Source organism: Nycticebus coucang, chromosome 11, assembly GCF_027406575.1.
Source record: "Nycticebus coucang isolate mNycCou1 chromosome 11, mNycCou1.pri, whole genome shotgun sequence".
Lineage (NCBI taxonomy): Eukaryota > Metazoa > Chordata > Mammalia > Primates > Lorisidae > Nycticebus > Nycticebus coucang.
Genome location: NC_069790.1, coordinates 53,117,605 through 53,141,732, shown reverse-complemented (window position 1 = coordinate 53,141,732; position 24,128 = coordinate 53,117,605). Strand labels below are relative to the sequence as shown.

At 36.4% G+C, this 24,128-nt stretch overlaps 1 protein-coding gene and 1 pseudogene across 5 annotated transcripts in view; one reads left to right on the top strand and one right to left on the bottom strand.

Moving 5' to 3' along the window:
• C1GALT1 (core 1 synthase, glycoprotein-N-acetylgalactosamine 3-beta-galactosyltransferase 1) overlaps positions 1 to 21,478 on the top strand; it is a 68,530-nt gene extending 47,052 nt beyond the window's left edge. For 3 of the 5 annotated variants that reach the window (XM_053553643.1, XM_053553645.1, XM_053553647.1), the window contains exons 2-4: positions 6,457 to 6,693; positions 11,448 to 12,115; positions 16,656 to 21,478. In XM_053553643.1, the coding sequence (XP_053409618.1) occupies positions 6,457 to 6,693; positions 11,448 to 12,115; positions 16,656 to 16,859 (1,109 nt within the window). In that variant the 3' untranslated portion in view covers positions 16,860 to 21,478. Of the gene's footprint in view, positions 1 to 5,232; positions 5,408 to 6,456; positions 6,694 to 11,447; positions 12,116 to 16,655 lie in introns of all 5 variants that reach the window. The other 2 variants (XM_053553646.1, XM_053553648.1) reach the window with 2 other exon arrangements.
• Positions 21,479 to 22,436: 958 nt separating this feature from the next.
• Positions 22,437 to 23,912, bottom strand: LOC128598313 (calcineurin B homologous protein 1-like; annotated as a pseudogene).
• Between the last annotated feature and the right edge of the window lie 216 nt (positions 23,913 to 24,128).

The following is a 24,128-nucleotide window of genomic DNA, read 5'->3' as shown; positions in this document are numbered from 1 at the left end:
AGAGTGCTATGGCATCATAGCTCACAGCAACCTCAAACTCTTGGGCTCAAATGATTCTCTTGCCTCAGGCTCCCAGGTAGCAGGGACTACAGGTGCCTGCCATAAACATGCAGCTATTTTTTAGAGACAGGGTCTTGCTCTTACTCAGGCTGGTCTGGAACTCCTGAGCTCAGGCAGTCTACCCACATTGACCTCCCAGAGTGCTGAGATTATAGGTGTTAGCCACCACTCCTGCCTTTTTGCTCAATTCTTTATTTTCCTTTATTTTTGCTTTCTATACTTGATTCTGCATATTTTCTTTTGACCTAGCTTTTAGTTTATTTCTTCAGCTATTTCTGTTTTGTGCCTATGTTTAAAAAGCTTGTCATTTCATTGCTCAACCATCTCAGGAGTAGTTATTTCAAAGGTAGTGAAGGAAAATCTGTTACCTCCATCTCCTACAGCTATGTTTCTAGTGTCTACTTTTTTCTCTGTCATCACATTTTTGTTTTGATGCTTGGTTGTTGTTTATTGTGTTGGACATTGTGTAATATTATACAGAAATTCTAGTAATAATTTGAGGTTCTTTGTGATTTTATGTTTCTCTAGAACAGGGGTCCTCAAACTTTTTAAACAGGGGACCAGTTCACTGTCCCTCAGACTGTTGGAGGGCTGGACTATAGTTTAAAAGAAACAACTATGAACAAATTCCTGTGCACACTGCACATACCTTATTTTAAAGGAAAAAAAAAACAAAACGGGAACAAATACAATATTTAAAATGAAGAATAAGTAAAGTTAAATCAACAAACTTACCAGTATTTCAATGGGAACTATGGGCCTGCTTTTGGCTAATGAGATGGTCAATGTTGAGTTCCATATTTGTCACTGCTAGTCATAACAAGTGATGCAAGTGTGCATCAGTTAGTCTAGATCTGGTTGGAGATTTCAGATGTTTCATTCTGGAAAAAGTCTGTTCACAGACATAAGTAGTGCCAAAGATGGTTGCCATTTTGAGTGCATGGTTCCTAAGTTAGGATATGTCTCAGAGGGGAGAGATGCATAGAAATTAGGAAGGCTGCTTGACTTGAATGTACCTTTCAGAGAGTCACAATTCTGCAGTTTAGCCAGTTCCATTTGGTAAATCATATCCACATTTTCAATGTCAATAGAAAAAGCTGTATGTCCTGTTCACAGAGATGAAGCTCTTTAAGTCTAATTTGGAACTCCTTTTGCAACTTTTCCAGTGAATCCACACATGTTTTGTTTTGGAATGAACCAGTGGTTTTTCTGCTAACAGATTTTGAGTTGTGGGGAGATGGCAGAAATTTTCCTCCTTCACTTGTTTGATGAGGAGGCCTAATTTTACTTCAAGTGCTTTCACATGTGATTGCATATCACAGATGCACCTCCCCTTTCCTTGAAGTTGCACATTGAAACCTTTGAGTAGCTCTGTTACATCTGTCAGAAAGGCAAGGTGCCATTTCCATTCTGCATCATTGAGCTCTGGTACTTCTTTGCTTTTTGAAAGCAGAAAAGCTGTAATCTGTGGAAGTAAGTCATAGAAATGTTTCAAAACTCTCCCTCAACTCAGCCAATGGACTTCTGTGTGGTACAGAACATTTTCATAGGCAACGTTTAGCTCAGACAGAAATTCCTGAAATTGTCTGTGGTTTAGTGCATTAGCTCTAATGAAGTTAACACAAGACACCACAATTTTCATAACAGAGTCCCACTTCAGTTATTTACTACACAGCCCTTGTTGGTGGATGAGGCAGTGTATGGCTATTAGATTAGAATGGTTATGTTTGTCCATCTCTTGGTTAATGTGAGCAATTACTTCTTTCTTAGACCCCACCATGCTAGGAACACCATCAGTTGTCACACTGGCTAGTTTAGCCCCGTCTAGCTCCAAATCATTCACAATTTGGCAAACCTTTTCATAGATACCCTCTCCTGGAGTTGTTCCTTTTATGCTTTGCAGTGCAGCAAGCTCTTCTGTGACTTCGAAATAGTCATTCATCCCATGAATAAAAATTAGAAGTTGTGCCGAATCACGAACATCATTACTTTCGTCGAGTGCCAAGGAAAAATAGGAAAGTTTTTTTGAGGAGTTTTGCAAATAGTGATGCAAATTGTCTCCCATTTCTTCAATCCTTCGTGTAATTATAGGTCCTCAAAGACTCACTGTACTAAATAAATCGGCCTTCTCTGGACACATCTCTTTGGCAACAGTAAGAAGGCATTCTTTAACAAATTCTACCTCCACGAATGGTCTGCCCGTGCACGCTATTATAAGCTTGGCAGCTTGGAAACTTGCTCGCAGTGATGAAATATTTAGCTTCTTCTGCTTCACAAAAGTATTTTGCTGAGTTGTCAATGTATTTTTCAGTTTTAATATTTTATCTTTTCTCACTTCTCCAACCAAACGATCATATTCATTTTTATGTTGAGTTTGATAATATTGACGCAAATTGTATTCTTTGAACACAGACACTATATTCTGGCATATTAAACACACAGCTCTTTCCTTGTACTACACGAAAAAGTAATCATAAGTCCACTGTTCTTTGAATATCCTACACTCCCACTCAGTTTTTCTCTTTCTTGATATCATTGTTTCCTAGGGATTCCAAATTGCTATTCGTAAGATAGATAGATAGATAGATAGATAGATAGATAGATAGATAGATAGATAGATTAGATAGATTAGATAGATAGATAGATAGATAGATAGATAGATAGATAGATAGATAGATAGATAGATAGATTAGATAGATAGATAGATAGATAGATAGATAGATAGATAGATAGATAGATAGATAGATAGATAGATAGATAGATAGATTAGATAGATAGATATCACTACAAAAACAATATACCAGCAATAACTTTGCCCACACAGAGACATATAGACTGCACTGCCCATCAATGCAATCTGATCAGTGCCCATCAATGCAGCCTCACCAGTGCTCATATTGGTGTAGGTCCACTTTTACCTCAGGCTCACACTGGTGCAGTGAGAGAACTGGCACGATTACAGAGCTGGTTCCTCCACCACCTTTCCAGTTCACACTACCCTGTGCAAACCGCACAGCGATCTGTGAACTCGCACAGGAATCTGATCGCATGGGTCTTCTCACCCATGCGATCAGATTCCACTGCAGGAAAAAAGAAGGCACATATGCCTTTTTTCTTCCAAATCTAATGCAAGTTCAGCCATTCAAGCATATGGCTGAACTCGCACTGCTCAGAGATTGCAACAGTGTGAACTGGGGCTTACACAGCACATAACATACGACATCATACACAGCTGAACAGCAATCAGGATATAAATGCACTTGCTGTCAATTAAATTGGGTTTCCTACTCCTCGGCTATCTGGGGCCCCCATGTGAAAACACTGAGCACTGACTGTTTGCATTAACACTGACTGCTGGCGATTTGCAAAAACACTGACCGCTGACCATTTGCATTAACACTGAGCACTTAAAATTATCATTACCACTGAGCACTGACTATTTGCATTACCTCTGAGCACTGATCATTTGCATTACCTCTGAGCACTGACAGTTTCCATTAGCACCGAGCAGTGACTATTTGCATTATCACTGTGATGCAACTCCCCCTTGAAACCACTCCCAACCAAATAACCAACTTTAAAAAAAAGGCTCTCCTAACTTCAGAAAAAAGAGGCCCCCCCTTAACTGCAAAAAAAAAAGGCCCTACTAACTGCAAAAAAAAAAAAAAAAAAAAAAAAATAGACCTCCTAACTTCAAAAACATAAATCCTAACTTGTTCTTACCTCAGTCCTCAGGCAGCAGCAGGCTCTGCACAGGCAAGCTCGTGTCTCCTCTAATCACACCCGAGAGACTGAGAAAAGTAGTCAAGAGACAGAGAAGGAGGGGGGTCAGAGTGTGTGGCACACATTCCACACATGCACGCTGCAGCCCGGAATGAGTCAGCTGCTAAGCAGGACAGGCAGCAGCAGCAGAAACACCCAGCGGGCCACATGTGGCCCACAGGCCATAGTTTGAGGACCCCTGCTCTAGAAGAATATTTTTTTCTATTATGCTAAGGCAGATCATCTTAAGTATCCAGTCAGTGGCTAAGATGATTTCAGCCTAGACTTCAGCCCTGGTAAAGGTTGATCTATTTTTGTTTCACCTGTATTCCTAAATTGTAGTAACCTGTCAGGGTCCTTGATAAAAAGCCTGGTATATTCCAGGACCTTTTTTCCTAGGCAGACTTTGTTTTTGTTTGTTTGTTTGTTTGTTTCTAGACATTGACAGACTTTATGGTGGGAGGTTCCCACCTGGAACCCCAACTAGGCAGACTTTGAATTTTGATTTTTGCTTACCTCTCTCCTTTTCTCTTCACAATCAGTAATTATCTTGGTTAGAAGAATAGAGCTGTGCCAGATATCAGGTCCTTCTCTCTTATTCCTTCTTCCAGACTTGACCCTACTAATTCTCACTGTCTTGATACCTTACCAATTCATTTAGTTTTTCTGATGGTATTCAGGTGGTTGGTTTAAAAGAACATAGCCAGGCTCAGCGCCTATAGCACATGGTTATGGTGTCAGCCACATATACACCGAGGCTAGCAGGTTCAAACCAGCCCCAGCCAGCTAAAACAACAATGACAACTGCAACAAAAAAAGAAAGAAAGAACATAGCCAATCAGGAAACATAATCATGTGAAGTTGTTTTATTTTTGTTATTGTTGCAGTGGTGATTGTTGCTTTGTGCATTTGTTTTTACAAAATATTTCAAAACTGTTTTGATTTGGGAGCGTAATCTCTCAGACTTCTTTCACTCTGCATGCCCTTGTTCTGTGCCATTAGTGATAACTGGGTGAAGAGTGTGAGAAATGTAATAGAGAGCAGGGACTTTGAGCAGGAATACCTGTGTTCAAATTGTGGCACATCTTCACTGTGTTATGTCAACCTGTATGAGTTACCTTTATCTGTTAACTCAATTTTTTTTTTTTTTTTTTTTTTTTGCAGTTTTTGGCTGGGGCCGGTTTGAACCCACCACCTCCAGTATATGGTGCTGGCGCCCTACTCCTTTGAGCCATAGGTGCTACCCACTTTTTTTTTTTTTTTTTTTTTTAGTAGTGTTACCCAGACTGAACTTAAACACCTGGCCTCAAGCAGGCCTCCCACCTTAGCCTCCCAAAGTACTGGGATACAGGCTTGAGCTACCATGCCCAGCCTCTGTTAACTTTTAAAACTTTCTCTTGCCTCACCCAGGAGTTGGAGGTTGCTGTGAGCTGTGTGATTCCACGGCACTCTACCGAGGGCTATAAAGTGAGACTCTGTCTCTATCAAAAAAAAAAAAAAAAAAAACTTTCTCTTGCCTCATCTGCCAAATGAACATAGTGGAATTCAAAAAATGAAATAATGTGTGGATAGCACCTGGCAAATGGTAGGTGCTTAGCAAACTCATTTTTAAAATTATCTCGAGAAATAGAAAACTGTAAACTTAAAAGCACTCTCATAAGAATTTATAACTTTACTATCTAGTAATTACCAGCAAACCCTTCAAAAGGGCATGTATGTTTATTTATAGGACAATTCAACAGGCATCTGTTGAGCAGCCACTGTGTTCTAGACATCTTGTTTAATCCTGTTGAAAAATAGAATCTATCCAATATCTTGCCATTTAGTGGGATAACAGTGAAATGTGAAGGAGGGAAAGGGGGGTGCCTAAATCCAGCATTATGATGAAGTGGGAATGTTAGAGCAGGGATTAGCAAACTTTTTTTATAAAGGGCCAGGCAGGGCTTTGTAGTACATATTGCCTCATTGTAACTACTCAGCTCTGCTATTACAGTGCAAAGGCAGCCGTATTCAATACATACATAAAACTTACAAAAACAGGTGGCAGGCCAGTTTCAGTTCATGAGCCCCAAAACTATGCTAATCCTAGCCTTCTCCAAGCTAAGAATGACATTTACATTTTTTTAAGGTTATTTCAAAAGTTGTTGGTGATGCAGCGGAGTCCACATGTGGCCCACAAAGCCTGAAATATTTTATTTCTACTTCTTTATAGAAAAGTTTTCTAACCTCTGGATTGGAGAATAGGGTGGCCATTGCTACCAAAAGAGAAAAAAAGATAGACTCCAGGACTCAGAGTTGAGAGCAAAGAAAAAGAACATGGCAAACAGGGTTGGATCCACAAAGGCTCTTGATGAGAACAGGATTTTTGTGTGCAAATATTGATGTATTTACCCAGGTCCTGTTTCAACAATAATTATCCCACTAATTCCTCATCTGTTTTATTGAACTGTCCATGTTGTACTGTTTTTAGCAGCAAATAGAGGGGCAACCCACAGGTAATCAAAAGTTAAATGCTAGATTCTCCTATACTGAAGAAATTAACTGGATTAAAACTAGATATTGTCAGACTTTTTAACTCTGTGTGTGTATATCACGTTATAATTTTATAACATCCTGCTAATTTTTTTCTTACAGAAATACACTTTCGGGAAATGGCCTCTAAATCTTGGCTGAATTTTTTAACCTTCCTCTGTGGATCAGCAATAGGATTTTTTTTATGTTCTCAGCTATTCAGTATTTTGTTGGGAGAGCAGAGCAACAACCAGCCTAATATTCTTCATAATGATCCTCATGCTAGGCATTCAGATGATAATGGAGGGAATCATCTAGAAGGACAAATGAACTTCAATGTAGATGCTAGCCAACATAAAGGTATGGATTACTTTATTAAGGAGTAAACATGAGCACTATTTTACTCTAAGTGTTGAGAGAATTGGAAAAGTTATTTGTATGAATTTTGTTACATCACCATCTATATTTATTAAAACGAGCGTTACATTCCAGATATTAAATGATAATTCTTGTTTTGCCTGAGGAAAAAAGGAATCGCTAAAACTATGATTTATCTAGGGAATAGATTAATATCCAACTTATTTTAGTAGAAATTGTTTGGAAACCATGATTTGGGAATAAGCATAATTTTTCAGATTGCCTCTGAAAATTTTTCTTTAGGTTCAATTTTGTTATCCATGTGTTTATATTGATGTCTTTTGTTTTTATCTTTTGGTTATCTTATTTTTGTCAGTTTTTGTTTATGTCTTGTTTTTATAGGGAAATTCACACTATAAATCTCAAATTTATTTTTATCATTATGTCTCCTTTTATCTTTATTTTTATCTTTATGTCTCTCAAAGGGAGAGAAAGAAGTGAAAAACTGCAGAAGTGAAAAACTAAGAATATGTTATTAATGACTTATTTTCTCACAGATTTTCTCATTTGAGTCCTGCATGTGCTGCTTAAATGTTGGTTTTCTGCAAGTTTGTCCTTTAGTCCTCATAATTTCCATCTACCCCTTACTGTCTTTGTCTGCAGCACCAGTTCCAGGTGCTGTGAAAAGACAAGCACAGTGCAGAGATCTCTGCCAATTGTGATTTATTTGACAGAAAAGAATACATGCAGCTTGGAAACAAATTGGAATTCAGAGATGCAGAGGGTCCCAATTTGGAGTTGTTTTTTTTTTTTAATCTTTCCAGTAGTAAATTACTTCTTCCTTGCTTCTCAAGCACAGGTTGAATGGCAAGGTATCAAAGCCTGGTTAAGTTTTATCAACTAGCAAGCACATATTATGTCATATTATGTTAATATTTATATAACAGTAATTCAGCTCTGAGCAGGTGATCTGTGTTCTTATCACAGAACAGTCTGGTCACTATCCAGTTCCTCTGTAGCATAGCTACATGTCTTCAGAGCACCGTTGAAGTCAGCCAGTAGTATGCTGGGCTAGGCTGCACTCCAGGCACATATATTACAGACACACTCGTGCTGCTCATTGACCCACAAAATGTGGGATGTGCTAAAAGTGAGTCTACTTCTCTCAGATTCAACATGTGTTAAGATGAATCTCCTTTTCTTTTCCTTCCTACCTCTGAAAGTTTCTCTTTCCCCTATATTCTTTATGCCAGAAACTATGAAATCACAGTAGATACTTGCCTTCACATACCAGTCAATCCCATTTGTCACTAAATTCTAATAATTCTACTTTATCATTTTTTAGATCTCCACATTTAGATCCACATTTATTTCCCTTAATTCATTTATTTCCCTTCAGCTATACCCATGTACTTGCACTCAACCAAACTTTACCATGCCTTTTGTCCTTTGTTTTGGTGAGCTCTTACTGACTTATTTTTTTCTTTCTATGCAAGCAAATGAATCTTTTTCCTCTTATTTATTTTATTTCAGAATATTACAGGGATACAAATGTTTTGGTTACATGAATTACTTTTGTACAGTTTGAGTAAAAGTTATGTGTGCCTCTCACCTAGACGGTGTACATTATACCTATTAGGTGTGAATTTAATTTACAACTTCCCTCTTGCCTCCTCCAGCCTGCTTACTTTCTGTTGAGTTTTGCTAACAAATGTACACATGGATGTTAATCAATTAGTTCCAGTTTAATAGTGAGTACATGTGCTCTTTGTTTTTCCATTCTTGCATAACTTCACTTAACAGAATGCTCTCCACTTCCATTTAGTTAGTTACAAAAGGTATCGGTTCACCATTTTTTTCTAAGTGGCCTAGTAGTACTCTGTGGTCTATATAATACCACGATTTATTAATCCACTCATGAATTGATGGACACTTGGGTTGGTTCCACATCTTTGCAGTTGTGAATTGTACTGCAATAAACATTTGAGTGCAAATGTCTTTTTGATAAAATGACTCTTTCCTTTGGATTAATATCCAGTAGTGATATTGCTGAATCAAATGGTAGGTCTACTTTTAGTTCTTAGCGGTGTCTCCATATGACTTTCCATAGAGGTTGTAGATTGCAGTCCCACTAACAGTATGTTAGCGTTTCTTTCTCTCCTCATCCATACCAGCATCTATTGTTTGGGGATTTTTTTTAATAAAAGCCATTCTCACTGGATAGGTGATATCTCATTGTGGTTTTGATTAGAGACATTGAACAATTTTCATATGTTTTTTGGTCATTAATCTATCTTCTTTTGAAAATCTTCTATTCATGTCTTTTGCCCACTTTATGGGGTTGATTTTTTTTCTTACTTATTTGCTTGAATTTTTTATAGATTCTGGTTATCAGTTTTTACTCACTTAAAAGACCTATTTTCTGCATCATCTCTTATTTTTTTTAGTATCATTTCTCTCTTCTCCTCCTCTGTTCTATCTACTGCCCTATATCACTGCTTTATAGAATTTATAAAACTACTTCCTTTTCTTTCAGCAAGTTGAACCCTTAGTACATTGCTCTGTTATAACATCTTTTAATATGTAGCAATTATTGGTATGCTTGTCTGACTCCCTTATTGGACTATAAATTTCTTGGTTGCAGAAATGTGCCTCATTTGTTTTTTCATCTTTTGTACCAGCATGGCTGGTCATTGATGAATGCATAATGAAAGTAATTAATGAATGAATAATTAAAAGAATGGGAGTATCTACCAGATAGCAGCAGTGAAGACAAAGTTGTCTTGTCCTAGGTGAAACAAATTGGGGATTCCTGTATATACTGTTTTCTCTATTCATTCGGGATCTGGTATATCTGTATAGCTGAGATTGAGCTCCTCAAGTATAGGAGATGCGAATGCTTTCTGACTAACAACAGGGTGACTTAGTCTGCTTTTTTCCTTTTGGATTGTGAATTGACACTCAGAAGAGCATGAAAATATTTTCATATTCCACCCAGCCTTTGCTTCTATTCCCTCTCAGTTAGCTAGGATATTATGTCTCTGTTTTTCACAGGACTAAGCTTTTGTAATTCATCAGAATACCACATTGCTACTCAAAGTGTGGTTTGTAGACTTGTGCTGTCTACATCTACTTGGGAGTAACCAGAAACTTTTATGATAATTAGACATTAAACTTTTATGACCATTAATTTTGTCTGAATCTAAAAATAAAAACTTAGAGCTGTGTTTTGTATTTTTCTATTTTTCTGGTAATTCATTTTTATCATATTTCTACAAATGTAGGTCTCTTAACTATTTGGGAATAAATAATTGGTCTTTTACCACAAATAATTTGAGAAGCACAGGTCTAGGATCTCATGTTTGGGCATTTACTCCAGGTTGGTGCCACTCAATGTGTGGTGCTGACCTGACAGTCTATGAATTGTTTTTCGGCACTCAGATAAGGCACTTGTACCAGGTTGTAAATCAGTCAAAGCCTCTAAGCTTATTGATTGGTTAAATGGATTTTGTGTTTGTCTGGTGGCAAGCCAGCATGGATGAAAGTAGTAGTATATTGCTTTATATTCTAGCATAAGCTCCTTATTTCTTTGCACACTGGTACTTTGAAAAATGCTGCCCTAGACAATCTTGGAAATTCATCTCTACCCATTCTGTTCTGTTTCTGACTGGTGGATTGCATTTTGGAATGAGATATATTACTATTAGGAAGTAATCTCAAACCTGCATTAATTAACTCTGGTTTGAACTGGAGTATGAAATCCTTGAAGGCCACCTTGGAGAAATTCACAGCAGCAGATACTTGTGAACTTCAAAAATGAACTACTACTTCAGCAACTTGTCTTTCCTGCCCTTCAGAAGCTCTTTGAGAGCAGTGAGAAATTCTTGTCAGTACTCTGTTGAAAACCAACTGAAGCTTTCTTTGTATTATGAAATGCCAAGCAGAGACTTTTTAAGGCAGCATTAATGTGCTTATGAATCACAGAGAACTTACTAAAATAACCAGGAATGGATTAACAAGTCGTGGTATATGCATACCATGGAATACTATTCAGCCATTAAAAAAGATGGAAACTTTATATCCTTTGTATTAACCTGGGTGGAAGTGGAACACATTATTCTTGGTAAAGCATCAGAAGAATGGAGAAGCATGAATCCTATGTACTCAATTTTGATATGAGGACAGTTCATGACCTAGTACTCAGTAGGAGGTGGGGGAGTACTACTGGGTGGGGGGGAGGAGGAAGAGCAGAGGGAGTGGAGGGTCTCCGTGTGTGACACACCTTTCGGGGGCAAGACACAAGTATAAGAGGGACCTTATCTAACAAATGCAATCAGTGTAACCTGGTTTCTTGTACCCTCAATGAATCCCCAACAATTAAAAAAAATTTAAAAAAAATACTGATTGTGATTCAGGGGATTGGGGCCTGAGGGTCTGTATTTCTAACAAGCTCCCAGGTGATGCTGATGCTTTTGATCAGTAAACCATAGTTCAAGAAGAAAGAATTTAGCTCGTTGTCAACCTTTGTTAGTCCTGGATAAGATTGACACGAAACCAGTAAATCAAAACATCAATTGACATTAGATTGAATTTGGCTTTCTTTCAGTTAAATCACTAAATGATGGGTGAATAGGAGGTGAGTCTTTGATATTGTTTTAGAAAATGCTTTCTTCAGTACCATTTGTTTAGATTATATATATGTATATATACGTGTGTGTGTATGTGAAATACAACTTTTAAAAATATATCTTTAATAGATGAGAATACGGACATCGCTGAACATCTCTATCAGAAAGTTAAAATTCTTTGCTGGATTATGACAGGCCCTCAAAATCTAGAGAAAAAGGCCAAACATGTCAAAGCTACATGGGCGCAGCGTTGTAATAAAGTGTTGTTTATGAGTTCAGAAGAAAATAAAGACTTCCCTACTGTGGGATTAAAAACCAAAGAAGGCAGAGATCAACTATACTGGAAAACAATTAAAGCTTTTCACTATGTTCATGACCATTATTTAGAAGATGCTGATTGGTTTATGAAAGCAGATGATGATACATATGTCATCGTGGACAACTTAAGGTGGCTTCTTTCAAAATATGACCCTAAAGAACCCATTTATTTTGGGAGAAGATTTAAGCCCTATGTAAAGCAGGGCTACATGAGTGGAGGAGCAGGGTATGTACTAAGCAAAGAAGCCTTGAAGAGATTTGTTGATGCGTTTAAAACAGACAAATGTACACATAGTTCCTCCATCGAAGACTTAGCAATGGGGAGATGCATGGAAATTATGAATGTAGAAGCGGGGGATTCGAGAGATACCACTGGAAAAGAAACGTTTCATCCGTTTGTACCAGAACACCATTTAATCAAAGGTTATCTACCCAGAACCTTTTGGTATTGGAATTATAACTATTATCCTCCTGTAGAGGTAAGTTTAGAAATTTCATTATTGTGTAAAAACTTGAACTGACTGTAGTTGATTAAAAACTAATATATGGGGTGGCGCCTGTGGCTCAAAGGAGTAGGGCGCCGGCCCCATATGCTGGAGGTGGAGGGTTCAAACCCAGCCCCGGCCAAAAACTGCAAAAAAAAAAAAAAACTAATATATGTATGTTTCTATAGTACTAGGCATCTTCCTTTGTCTTTTTGTACAGAGTGACAATATAACAAAGTAAATGAGAACTTGGACATGAGCTATAATCATTCAGCAAATGTATATTAGTGGTGCTACATACGCCAGGCATTGAGAATACAGAAGTAAATGCAGCCAAGTTCCCGTTCTCATGCACTTTACATCCTGGATGAGGAGAGATACATGTACGATAATAAGCAGACTAGTACTTTATTAACTGTTTCAGATTTACGAATATTTGAGAATAATATACCTTGGACTACCACTAAGCTTTACCAAATATTAATCTTTTGTTACATTTACTTCAGATTTTTTTGAAAGAAAAAAACGTTATACAGTTGAGATTTACATACCCTCCCCAATCCAGTTTTGTTACCTCCTTCCCCAAAGTTAACCACTGTCATGAATTTAATATTACCATGCCTGTTTTTCCTACATGTTTATCTGTCTATAAATAATATGTAGTAATGTTTTTCAGGTTTTGAAATAAATGGAATCAAACCATATGCATCTTTTCTGTAATTTGCCCTTTTCACACATTGAGATTTATCAATATTAATTTATGTATCTGTTCTATTAACTTAACGTGCTGTGTAATGATTTGAAATAAGAATATATTATAGTTTATCCATTCTCCTGCTAATGTATTTAGCAGGTAGGTTTTTTTCCAGTTTTTCACTATTATAAGCATTGCTGTAGTGAATAAATGAATGAGATTGGGAATCATGAAACTTAGCTTTTAGACTCAGTTTTATTACTGATTAATAATGCCTTTAGGCTAGTCCCTAGTTCTCTCTGCCTTCTGTTCTCTAGCCCTAATTATATAAATAATATATTTGATGCTACTACTCTCTTCTTCACAAGCCAGTGCTTTCAAATTATCTTCTAGACCAGTGGTTCACTTAGAGTTCTAAAGATTTAAAACCAGACATGAAATTCTCAAAGTATTTCTAACTGAAACAATGTTAGACTTCTTCAAGTGAAGGGTTCAGTTCTGTCTATGATTCTGTTTGCTTTTAGCCCAGCATGATGTTGTTTTGAAGCTTCAAGATTTACAGTATTTTTAAGTTATTAATCTGAGGATGAATTATTTTTCTTTTTCTCTATCCTTGCATATGAAATCATTAATTTAGGATGATGATATCTTTGCCTGGTTTTTATATTTTTACTTCTTTTTTTTTAAAGGTCTCTTAGTATTGTTTCATAGTTTTTCTCAAATATATCTTTATATCCCTAGGTATGCAACTTTTTATTACTATTCTACTTAGACTTTTTATTTTTTTTGAGAAAGGGTCTCACTTTGTCACCCTTGGTAGAGTGCCATGGTGTGATAGCTCATAGCAATCTCAAACTTCACTGCTCAAGTGATCCTCTTGCCTCAGCTTCCCAAGTGGCTGGGTCTACAGGCTCCTGCCACAATGCCTGACTATTTTTTAGAGACTGAGTTTTGCTCTTGTTCATGCTGGTCTCAAACTCCTGAACTTAGGCAGTCCACCAACATTAGCCTCACAGAGTGCTAGGATTATAGGCCTGAGCCATCGCACCTAGCCCATATTTTTCTATTTTTAGTAGAGATGGAGTCTCACTCTTGGCTCATGCTGCTCTTGAACTCTTGAGCTCAAGCAATCCTCTTGCCTCAGTTTTTCTATTTTTGGCAGAAGTGGGGGTCTCACTTTCACTCAGGCTGGTCTTCAACTTGGAGCTCAAGCAGTCCATCCTCCATGGCCCCCCAGAGTGCTAGGATTATAGGCATGAACCACCATGCCCAGCCCTACTTAGATTTTTTTTTTTAACTTATTAGCATATGTGAACACTTTTTTTCTTTTTAAAATCTGGCTCTGAAACGGAATTCTTTATTTCTGGTGATTTTTCACCTGAGGTTCTTGAGGTTTTGAGGTAACCATAATCATCTGCAAAGAACTCTTTTATTTTCATGTAATTATAGCTGTTTTATTATTTATAATGCTGAACAATAGTATCCTGGCCATCCAGTAAAAAAAAAAAATTAAATAAAATAGTTATAATCTGTAGTAAATCTTATTAAAAACATTATTACAATATTTTAGAGCATATAAAAATTGTTTCCAGAGAAGATCAGCAATTTAAAAATAACTGAGAATGTGGGGAACCTGCAGCCTGCGCATGTGACCTGCTAGACCTTTGAGAGCAGCCTTTTAACTGAATCTTTTTATTGGAGACAAAGTCTCAGTCTGTCACCCTGTGTAGATGCCATGGCATTATAGCCCACCACAACCTCAAACTCTTGGGCTCAAGTGCTTCTCTTGCCACAGCTTAACGCCCAGCTATTTTTAGAGATGGGGTCTTGCTCTAGCTCAGGCTGGTCTCAAACCCATGAGTTCAGGCACTCCACCTGCCTCTGCCTCCTATACTGCTAGGATTACATGCATGAGCCACCATGCTTGGCCTTCTGAATCCTTTTAAGAAAGGGATTTATTCTGTGAAGTTTGGATTCAGCCGAGGGGCCACACTTGGTATCTGGAGCAGTGGTTCTCAACCTTCCTAATGCCGCAACCCTTTAACAGTTCTTCATGTTGTGGTGACCCCCAACCATAAAATTATTTTCGTTGCTACTTCATAACTGTAATTTTGCTACTGTTATGAATTGTAATATAAATATCTGATATGCACGATGTATTTTCATTGGTCGCAACCCACTAAGGTTGAGAACCGCTGATCTGGAGGCTTTAGTTTAATATGAACTGGCCTTTGCAGTAGCCGCTAAGCACACGTGGCCATTGAGCACTTGAAACGTGGCTAGTCCATATGGAGATGTGCTGTAAGCATAAAAGACACACCTGATTTCAAGAATTAAGCAAAAGAAAAACAATGATTTCATTAATAATTTTTTAAATATTTATTGCATGTTAAAACATATGCAAATTTCACCTAGTTTCATATTTTTAGTATGATGACTAGAAAACTTTAAATTGTTTTATGTAGCTCACATATCTGTTGGACATAGCTGTTTTAGATAATCACAAGTTGACCTACTGTTTACTTTCCATATTTGTATCTATTCTAATGTTGTATAATGGTGTAAAGAATAGGGTACCAGATAATGTTCTGTTGTCTATGTGGTTTCTAAGAATCCCACATATCCGGTGTTTGTTTCAAAGAGAAAATTCAGAGAAAATGCAATGGATAGTTTCTTGGTAATTTTTATTATGCTCCAAACTACAGACTCCCAATTTATAAGTCAACATGATTTTTTTTCTGGGAACTTGCCAGATTTGTCTCCTCGAGTCCTTGCAAAGATAGAGTGTGAAGTTTTGTTGGAATAACCTGAATGATATATTCTCCAGAAACCAATTCTTTTTTTTTTTTTTTAATTAAATCATAGCTGTGTACATTAATGCAATTATGGGGTACAATGTGCTGGTTTTATACACCATTTGAAATATTTTTATCAAACTGGTTAACATAGCCTTCACCACATTTTCTCAGAAACGAATTCTGATCCTAGATTGACCTTGTAATGGCTTAATTCTGGAATCAGCCTGACTCTTTCTATTTTCTTTGTTTTTTTGCTTTCTAATACCTTTTTGTTTATTGGACTATTGTTAACTTGTTCTCAAATCAACCCTATTCGATAACCATACAAATATTTAAATCTGACCTACTTACCTGAAGGCCTAGGGGATTATTCGATCATGATAGCCAGCATTTATTATAAGCAAAGCATAGTCCCAAGCATTTTACACACCTGTCTCCCTCCTTTAAGTAACCACCTTTTACACATGAGAAAATTGAAGCTTACAGACATTAAGCAATTTGCCCAACGTTGTACACTAGTAGGCAAAATTTGGTTGAAACCTTCCTTGGTTTGGCCTGGGAACTATGTCTCAAATACTGTGCTTTCTGGGTTCACTTACAGATGAAGTATTATATTGTAGACACCAACTAACAAACCTTTGTAGTCATTAAATGATAAAGAGGTATCTTTCTGAGACTGAAGCAAACAAAAGCAAAAAATTACAGTGAGAAAATTAGGAAGAAAAAGCAAAAGTTAAAGAAATAGAGTACTCATCCTTTTTATAGCTGCCCCATTCTCTTGAAGAAGTCTCAAGAATTTTATCTGCTAAAACACTGAAGGGTATAAGAAAACCTTGTTTCAGTTAGAAGTACTTTGGCAATTTCATATCTGGTTTTAAATCATTAGGAACTCTAAGTGAATTATTGACTACTTCCACAGATCTAATAAATTAAGTTTGAATGTTGAATTCTTTTAAAATTAATGTGTCCTTTTTAACTATGTGAATATCATGTGTTAGCAATGTGCTCCTTAATAACAATGCCTGTTTGCACTACTTTTTAGGGTCCTGGTTGCTGTTCTGATCTTGCAATTTCTTTTCACTATGTTGATTCTACAACTATGTATGAGTTAGAATACCTCGTTTATCATCTTCGTCCATATGGTTATTTATACAGATATCAGCCTGCCTTAACTGAAAATATACTAAAGGAAATAAGTCAAGCAAACAAAAATGAAGATCCGAAAGTAAACTTAGGAAACCCTTGAAAGAAAAACATGAATGAACAGAGGTAAAATGGCTAGCACTGCACTGAAGAACTTCTGCATTTCTGACACAGAACACTGGACTCCAGTGAGGAGTTCTAAGTGAACATTCCATGAAGAAAACTTCCATATGAATGACTGTAAACAGAAGCTTTAAATGAGCTGTGAAGTCTGTTAAAACGTGTTTTGATACAGTAATATATAAATATATATATATATATATATATATGAAGAACTTGTGTTTTTAAAAAGGTGGCCAGGTAGAGAGACAGAAAAGAGATTTTGTTGCCTATTTTTGACCATATATATTATTGTCACTGGGAAACTAAGACAAATTTTCTAAAACTACACAGCACCGTGTTAGTTAACACACATGATGCTAAACAGATCTGCCTTAAAGAAAATGTTAGAAAGAAGTATTGTTGCTCAGTGTTAATAAACTTAAATGAGTTTGTTTTTGCAGTATGATATAAATGAACCAACCCCACACACACAAATAGTTTTTGTCTAATGAAAATTTTGCTGTGATTATTTATAATTGGCAGTATTTCTTCCAGAAGAAGGTAGAATAAGAATGGCACTTATCCTAAAGTGCATTAATAAAACCACATTTTAAAATTATCATGGGCCTTGACTATATTATGTACTTGGTTGTAATTAGTAATCTTTTACTGAGTCCCTGTTGTCTCTTTTCTAAATATGATTAACCACTGTTGAATACCATTCTCTACTATCACTGTTTACTCAAAGCATTAATATTATTCTGTAAACGTGCATTTTATAATTTGTTTCCAAATTTACTCGTTATTAATTATGGGTGACTAAACTATTAAGTAGTACATTTAATGCCATTTGGGATGCTTTTCTGATATCAGTGCCACTCTCAGGAATTACTGACATTTTTAATTATGTAAAACTCCAACTGCATAATTATAATTTCTTTCATTCTCATCCTGTTGAGAGATAAGAACTTGTTTTGAGTTTTAAAATTCATTTTAGGATCTGAGGTGGCTATTAGTTACACTGGCAAGATTATTTTGAGTGCAGGATTTTGACCAGAGTTAAGTAAAAGCATTAGAAAATGCAGAGGGCTTAAACTAAAATGCCATATATTAAAAGGTGAAATAATTTATGAATAACAACCTGGAGTTTGATGCTGACTGGCTTTTAGGATAATTGTTTTGTCCATGGATAATTCTAACACAGCAGAATACCAATTCAAAACTCTTGTCAAAACATACCAGAGATGTCTCATAGTAATTTGTTTAAAGAGTTTCTGGGAAGGAAAGAACATTTTTAATTTTTATTGTCTTTAGCAATACCATCTGTATCATAACAGAATATTTTATAGACTTTCTATAAGATTATATTTAGTGTTACAAATGATTTGGATTTCCCTTATGTTTATCTTTATTTTAATTTTATGTGGCTGTCACTCCACTAACTCTGCTGCTTAGCTAAATAATTTCTACTTTTTGTGCCAAAACATGTCAAAACCTTGACTTTTAGGATAGCATATTTAAGCAGATATTTGTTTCTTTGGTTAACTCTGTCCACATAATGAAAACATGAAGCAGTTTTTACCTTTTAAATTGGTTTTTGCTGTTTTCACCGTAACTTTGCCAAAATTTCAATGCATTCATTCTGTTCTTTGAACAACTCTTCACTGAGGTGAAGACCTGAATTTCCAAGTATACTACTTTTCTTTACTAGAAATGATTTACTATACACATCAAAAAACATTTAAGATTTACTCATAGGAAATAGATGTGACAAATCCTGAGCTTTAGAGTCAAACTGCCTGGGTTTAAATTCTTGCTCCATCACTTACTATTTTTGTAACCTTGAGAAGATTACTTAATCTCTTTGTGCTTCAATTTCCTCATCTATAAATTAGGGGTAATAATACTACCTACCTCACAGGATTTTTTTCTGAGGATTATATAAGTGAATACCTGTAAGACTCTTAGAACACTGTCACAGAATAGGGAGCAATATGTATGAGGTTATATTATTATGTTACCTTGGAGTGTAAATATTTCATTTAAATTAATGAAAATCTGCTTTGATCAAATCAGATACTGAAGGAAATATACATTTCTTAGAATGATAAGTAATAGTATTTATGTAGTGCCTACTGTATGCCAGGTACTGTGTTTAGATATTCTGTGTACATTGACATTAATCCTCATAAATTTAGTGTTATTTCCACATTATTATGGATGAGGAAGTGAGACTCGGAGAATTAAAGTAACTTCCATTGTCACAAAGCTGGTAAGTTACAGAGTTTGGATTTATACCCAAAGTCTGTGTGTTTATTTGAATCACAACAGGCTTGGCATTAGTCAGTTAGTATGATTTCCGTTTTCACTTACATGATATGTGACATCTGATACATTGTCCAGTTAATAGATTAACAGACCACATTGTCAGTGATTTTTAAACTGTGGTTCTCACACTTGCTGACAGCTTGTTAACATGCACCTCTAAAGACCCCAATCCCAAAGATTCTGATTTAGCATGGGTTCCATGAATATGCATTCTTACCAAATACCCGAGGGCAGTGATTGTCAAAGTGTGTTTCCAACAAGCAACATCAAATCACCTGGGAACTTGTCAGAAATGGACCCTCTCTCAGGCCCCACCCCAGAAATTCTAGGAACAAGGGCAAGGCTAGAAGTTGTGTTTAAGCAGGCCCTACAAATGAGTCTTGTTCATCCTTCTTTGAGAACAACTGCCCAACTACATACATGATTCTGGAGCAAATAGTCTATGGAACACAATGAAGATTACTACCCAGTGATTAAGGTATTTTTCTAAAACTTAGGTAAAACTAATGTTTTAAATCAGTGTGATCCAGGATCATACTATACTAAATGTAAAATGCTTTAAAGATAATTTAAAGGGTTAATGGATCATTCATTTTGGCAGAATTTTTCCAACTTCTCCAAGTGACTAACATCAGAGCCCACAATAAAATCTGCAATTTTCTAAGTTTAGTACTTTTACATTGGGACATGAAGGGTTCATTAAATACCAGTAAGTACATACTAATTCAGTAAAAGCATACATAAATGTCATCAAAAATGCCCACAATTGTTAATTAAAACAATTTAAGAAATAGCAAAATGCTGTTTTATAACATGCAGAACATTTTTCTGCTAATTCTATCAATTAAAATTTTTACCACTTTCAAGGATCATTTGACTGTTCTTTATGACCTAAAAAGGCAAAAATAATTTTTTCCAAGTATTTAATAGAGTACATAAAACCAGGTAGCATGATGATGATTTATTTACCATCTTTGTTATGGGCAAAGATTTTAGGGTGGTCTCAAAATATAAATGGGCTTTTGATATCTTTATATTCTCTAATAGAATACTTGCCTTTTCTAGTGGGATGTTCATAGACAACAAAGGTTTTTGTTCCATAGTTTGTTTTCAAATACCATGAATTTCAGAGTAGTTTTTGTTACTGAATTAATATATGAAAATAAATCACTGACCAGTTTTTTTAAATTTTTTGGATTTGAGCATTAAATTTTCTAACTGGTTATTTTCATAAATGTTTGAGTATTAATTTTCACTTCTTTGAGCCTATCAAACTATATTACCAGATGAAGGTACTTTTGTAATTGAAAGAATCCCTCAATTGATTAGATTGTATAGCATCTTATTAATCATTTAAATTTTCAGTTCATTAGACTATTACTCTTTGTCAGTTTCTGCTTCTTTGTATTTATTTTATTTCTTTTATGACTAAAACTTCCATGTCTAGCTACTTTTAATGCTGCTTTCATAAGGTTAATTTGGTTGTTAGTACTACATAATGATTAGAATTTCTATCATTTACTGATAATTTTATACCTACTAATAAGGTTTCCCTATGAAATTGAAAGTAAAAGTCTATTGAATAATACCTTCTGGCTCTCAGGATATTTGTGCTGCTTAAAAATCTACAATTTTAAGTTAATCCTACATCTACAATGATCAAAGGAAGTAAAGTTATATACATCACCCACTCACCCTTTTCTCAAAAGGCAAAACTGCTTTGCTTCATTTCTATACTTTACAGCAGGTCCAATAACATACTTAAGGAATCTGAGAACAACCTGTGTATATTTTGTGCTAAATGTTACCTCTGTTTAAAAAAAAAAAAATGAGTTATGTTTATACATCAGAGTCAAAATAGAAATTTTAACACAAATTGGAATGAAAAAATTTACAAATTCTCTTTAGAGAAACAACTCTAAAACTAGTTTTAGGTTTGAATTGTACTGTATTTCAACTCCTTTACATCTCTAATTTTTAGTTATATTAGTTGTTTGAATAACTCTGCAGGGTCCTGCAAATTAATAGTCTACATGAAGTATATTATTAGAGGGAAACTAATCTTACTGCTAAGCTGTGTGCTGTACTACTTAGTGAATGTGTTTTGGAATTTAAAAATTATTTAAGGTAATAGTGTCTTGAATGGTTTAAAAATGTCTGGTGACTTGCTTATTTTAAGTGATCACCATAAGTCAGAAAAATGTATTTTTTAATATTTTTTAAAGTGCCTTTTGAACATTTTTAAACAATGGATTTAAATAACTGGTAAATAAATTGCCATGTTCAAAGTTGTTTCATTTGATTATCTTTGTTTGTACCACAAGTATAATTATTGATGGATGATGATAGAATTTTAATGGAATAGTAAGGCACAACTGTAGATTAAAAATATACAGCCAAAGGGGGAAAAGTCAGTATCTTAGGAACTTTAAATATGTAAACAAAGGAGCCTCTGAAGTACCTCTCTAACAGATGAGTGTCAGACATACCTTTTTTTTATACAGTTCCCATATTACATCACTTGGTCACAAAGTCGGATTGGTACTTCATAAAGAATTCCTCATTTGTTTATCCTTGAATAATCTAGTCTGTCCACTCCCCTATTTTTTACCATTTCTCATCATTTGGCAGTGATTTTTTCACAATCCTCTTCCTAAAGAACCAACTACACATCGTAGCATACCAAAGCAAGGAAACAAGCAATGAGTAATAGGTACATGGATGCACAGACTCAGACAGACGTACAGTAGGATGGCAACAGCCGGATTCATCGAAGCTTAAACTAAGCAGACTTTGGCAGAGAAGTTGCTGTAACTTGCTCAAAGACCTGTAATGCCACCTTAGGTTGTGCCACCAGGGCAAGACCTCTTGTTTCCAAGGGATTAAGAGTGGTCTACATGAAGGTCTAGGAGGCCAATATAACTAGGCAGTTAAGGATATGACACATTTAATGCTTTGGGCTTACATTAGGAATTGACTGTGGCTTCCAGCATTAACATTTTGCCAAGTGTAAAATTCATAAAAGAATTTGGTGTAGACCATCAAGATACTGAGGACAATCTGTAAATCTTTTGGACTAGGTTAAATTGAGCACTTCTGTAATGCTGATCTTTCTACTTGGAAATGTGAAATGGAAAACCTTCAGTGCACATAACGCTGAGGCATAAACCATGCTGCACAGGTGTGGATTCAGGAGGCTGTAGAGGGGGTCCAGCTTCCTTGTTCAAGAAGCCCTGAGAAAGTCCCCAAGTATATTGTCAGAGCAGCCATTTTAATAGTAATGATGTCTCCAAAAGGAGCAAACTTGCAGACACAGGCTATTTTCTGAGTAATCAATACTGCACTAACACGAGCAGCCACATGGGTATGTAAGTTGAGAATCAGAGCCTTTTAAGAAGTATACCTCCACACTGCAGCCCTTGGATGATAGAACAGGTGCAAGGGACAAAGAGATGGTCTCATTCTGCAGAAAAAAAAAGTTTCTTACCAAAAAACTGGAGCATCAACAGCCTGGAGACCCACTGACGTGTGCTGAGAACTGCCAGACCACCCAACTATCCTGCCAAGTCAGACATACGTTTAACAGGCATAGCTTGGGGTGCCAAGTACAAGAGAGATCTTGAGACTCAATAAAAAGGAGGGGAACTGTAAGACTAAGTGAATGGTTTATCAGGTGACAGAGAAGTAGGAACTAAAGGACATAAAAAAGGATGAAAAGTACACCAAAGCCTCACTGGAGAGGAGGAGCATGGCTACAGTCAGTCTACGTCTGGTGAAAGCTGTGCTGCTTTATTCTGGGCATGATTCCCCCTCACTTTCTTGGACTGCATGGATGTGCAGCATTCATTAGCAGAAGATATTTATAAACGGAGAATTGGTGAATGGAAAGTGAATAGAAATAGACTTGTGTACCATTCTGTAATGCCGTGTTTATACACTGAAGGCCAGTTTGTGTTGACAGAACATATTTGGGGTTGTCATGCAACAGCAGTTCTTTGGGATAAGGGGAGTGATGAGGTAGAGGTGGAGCTGGTAGACAGGAGGACCGTCAAGTTCCAGTTCTTAAATATTACAAAACAATGAACACTTTGGGTTCATCCCTTAGTGAAAAACTCAAGTGCTCGTTTTCTGCTCCATGCCCACCTTCTCCAAACCCTTAACAAATTCTGCGAGAGCTCTGGCACCCCATCCTGATCAGCCTCCTGAATGGCCCTGTCTGCGACTCTGCCCAGCTGCTCATCTGAGGTCTTCACTCCAACCATCATGAGTAGTAGCACCTGGAACAGCTCATCACTGGAGATCTTGTCACCTTTATCCAAGTCATAGTTAAAAAGCAAAGTGCACTTTGTTGCTTCGGCTGTTGAGTGGTTCTGGCCTATTCACATCTTTGCTCTTTTCATTATCCTCAATGGGTCAGAAATGAGCCAAAGTTCTCATGGTTCTCAGGAATCCACAGAAGTATACCTGTTACTCTACCTCTGGAAAGAAGGCATTGATAATCTGGTCCCCTAATGGGTTGATAGCAAGTTCTGGAATCATCTGGAAATCTTGGCTGAGAGTCCCGTTCTCTCCTTTATCCAAGCCAGTGAACTGGCTATTGAGGCGACTGCTCACTCTGACTATGAAAAGCCAGTCTCCTTGATTTCCTCAGCTCTTTGTCTCCCAGTAATGTGGAGGCCTGAGACCCTGTCACTGAGTCTGGAGCTGCTTCCTCTGGGAGTACCATCACCTGAAGCCACCCTGCTGGATGGAGGGAAGGAAAGGAGGAAAGGCTCATCTGATGTTTTAACTGATATTAAAGCAGAATAAATGTTGTCTCTAATGGGTAATTTGGGGGGGTATTTTCCCAAAAATATTAAATTGTTTTCCCGTAAAAGCTTTTCAGTCGGCTTACAATTTTTACTGTAATATAAATTATCTATATATATTTATTTTAAAGCAA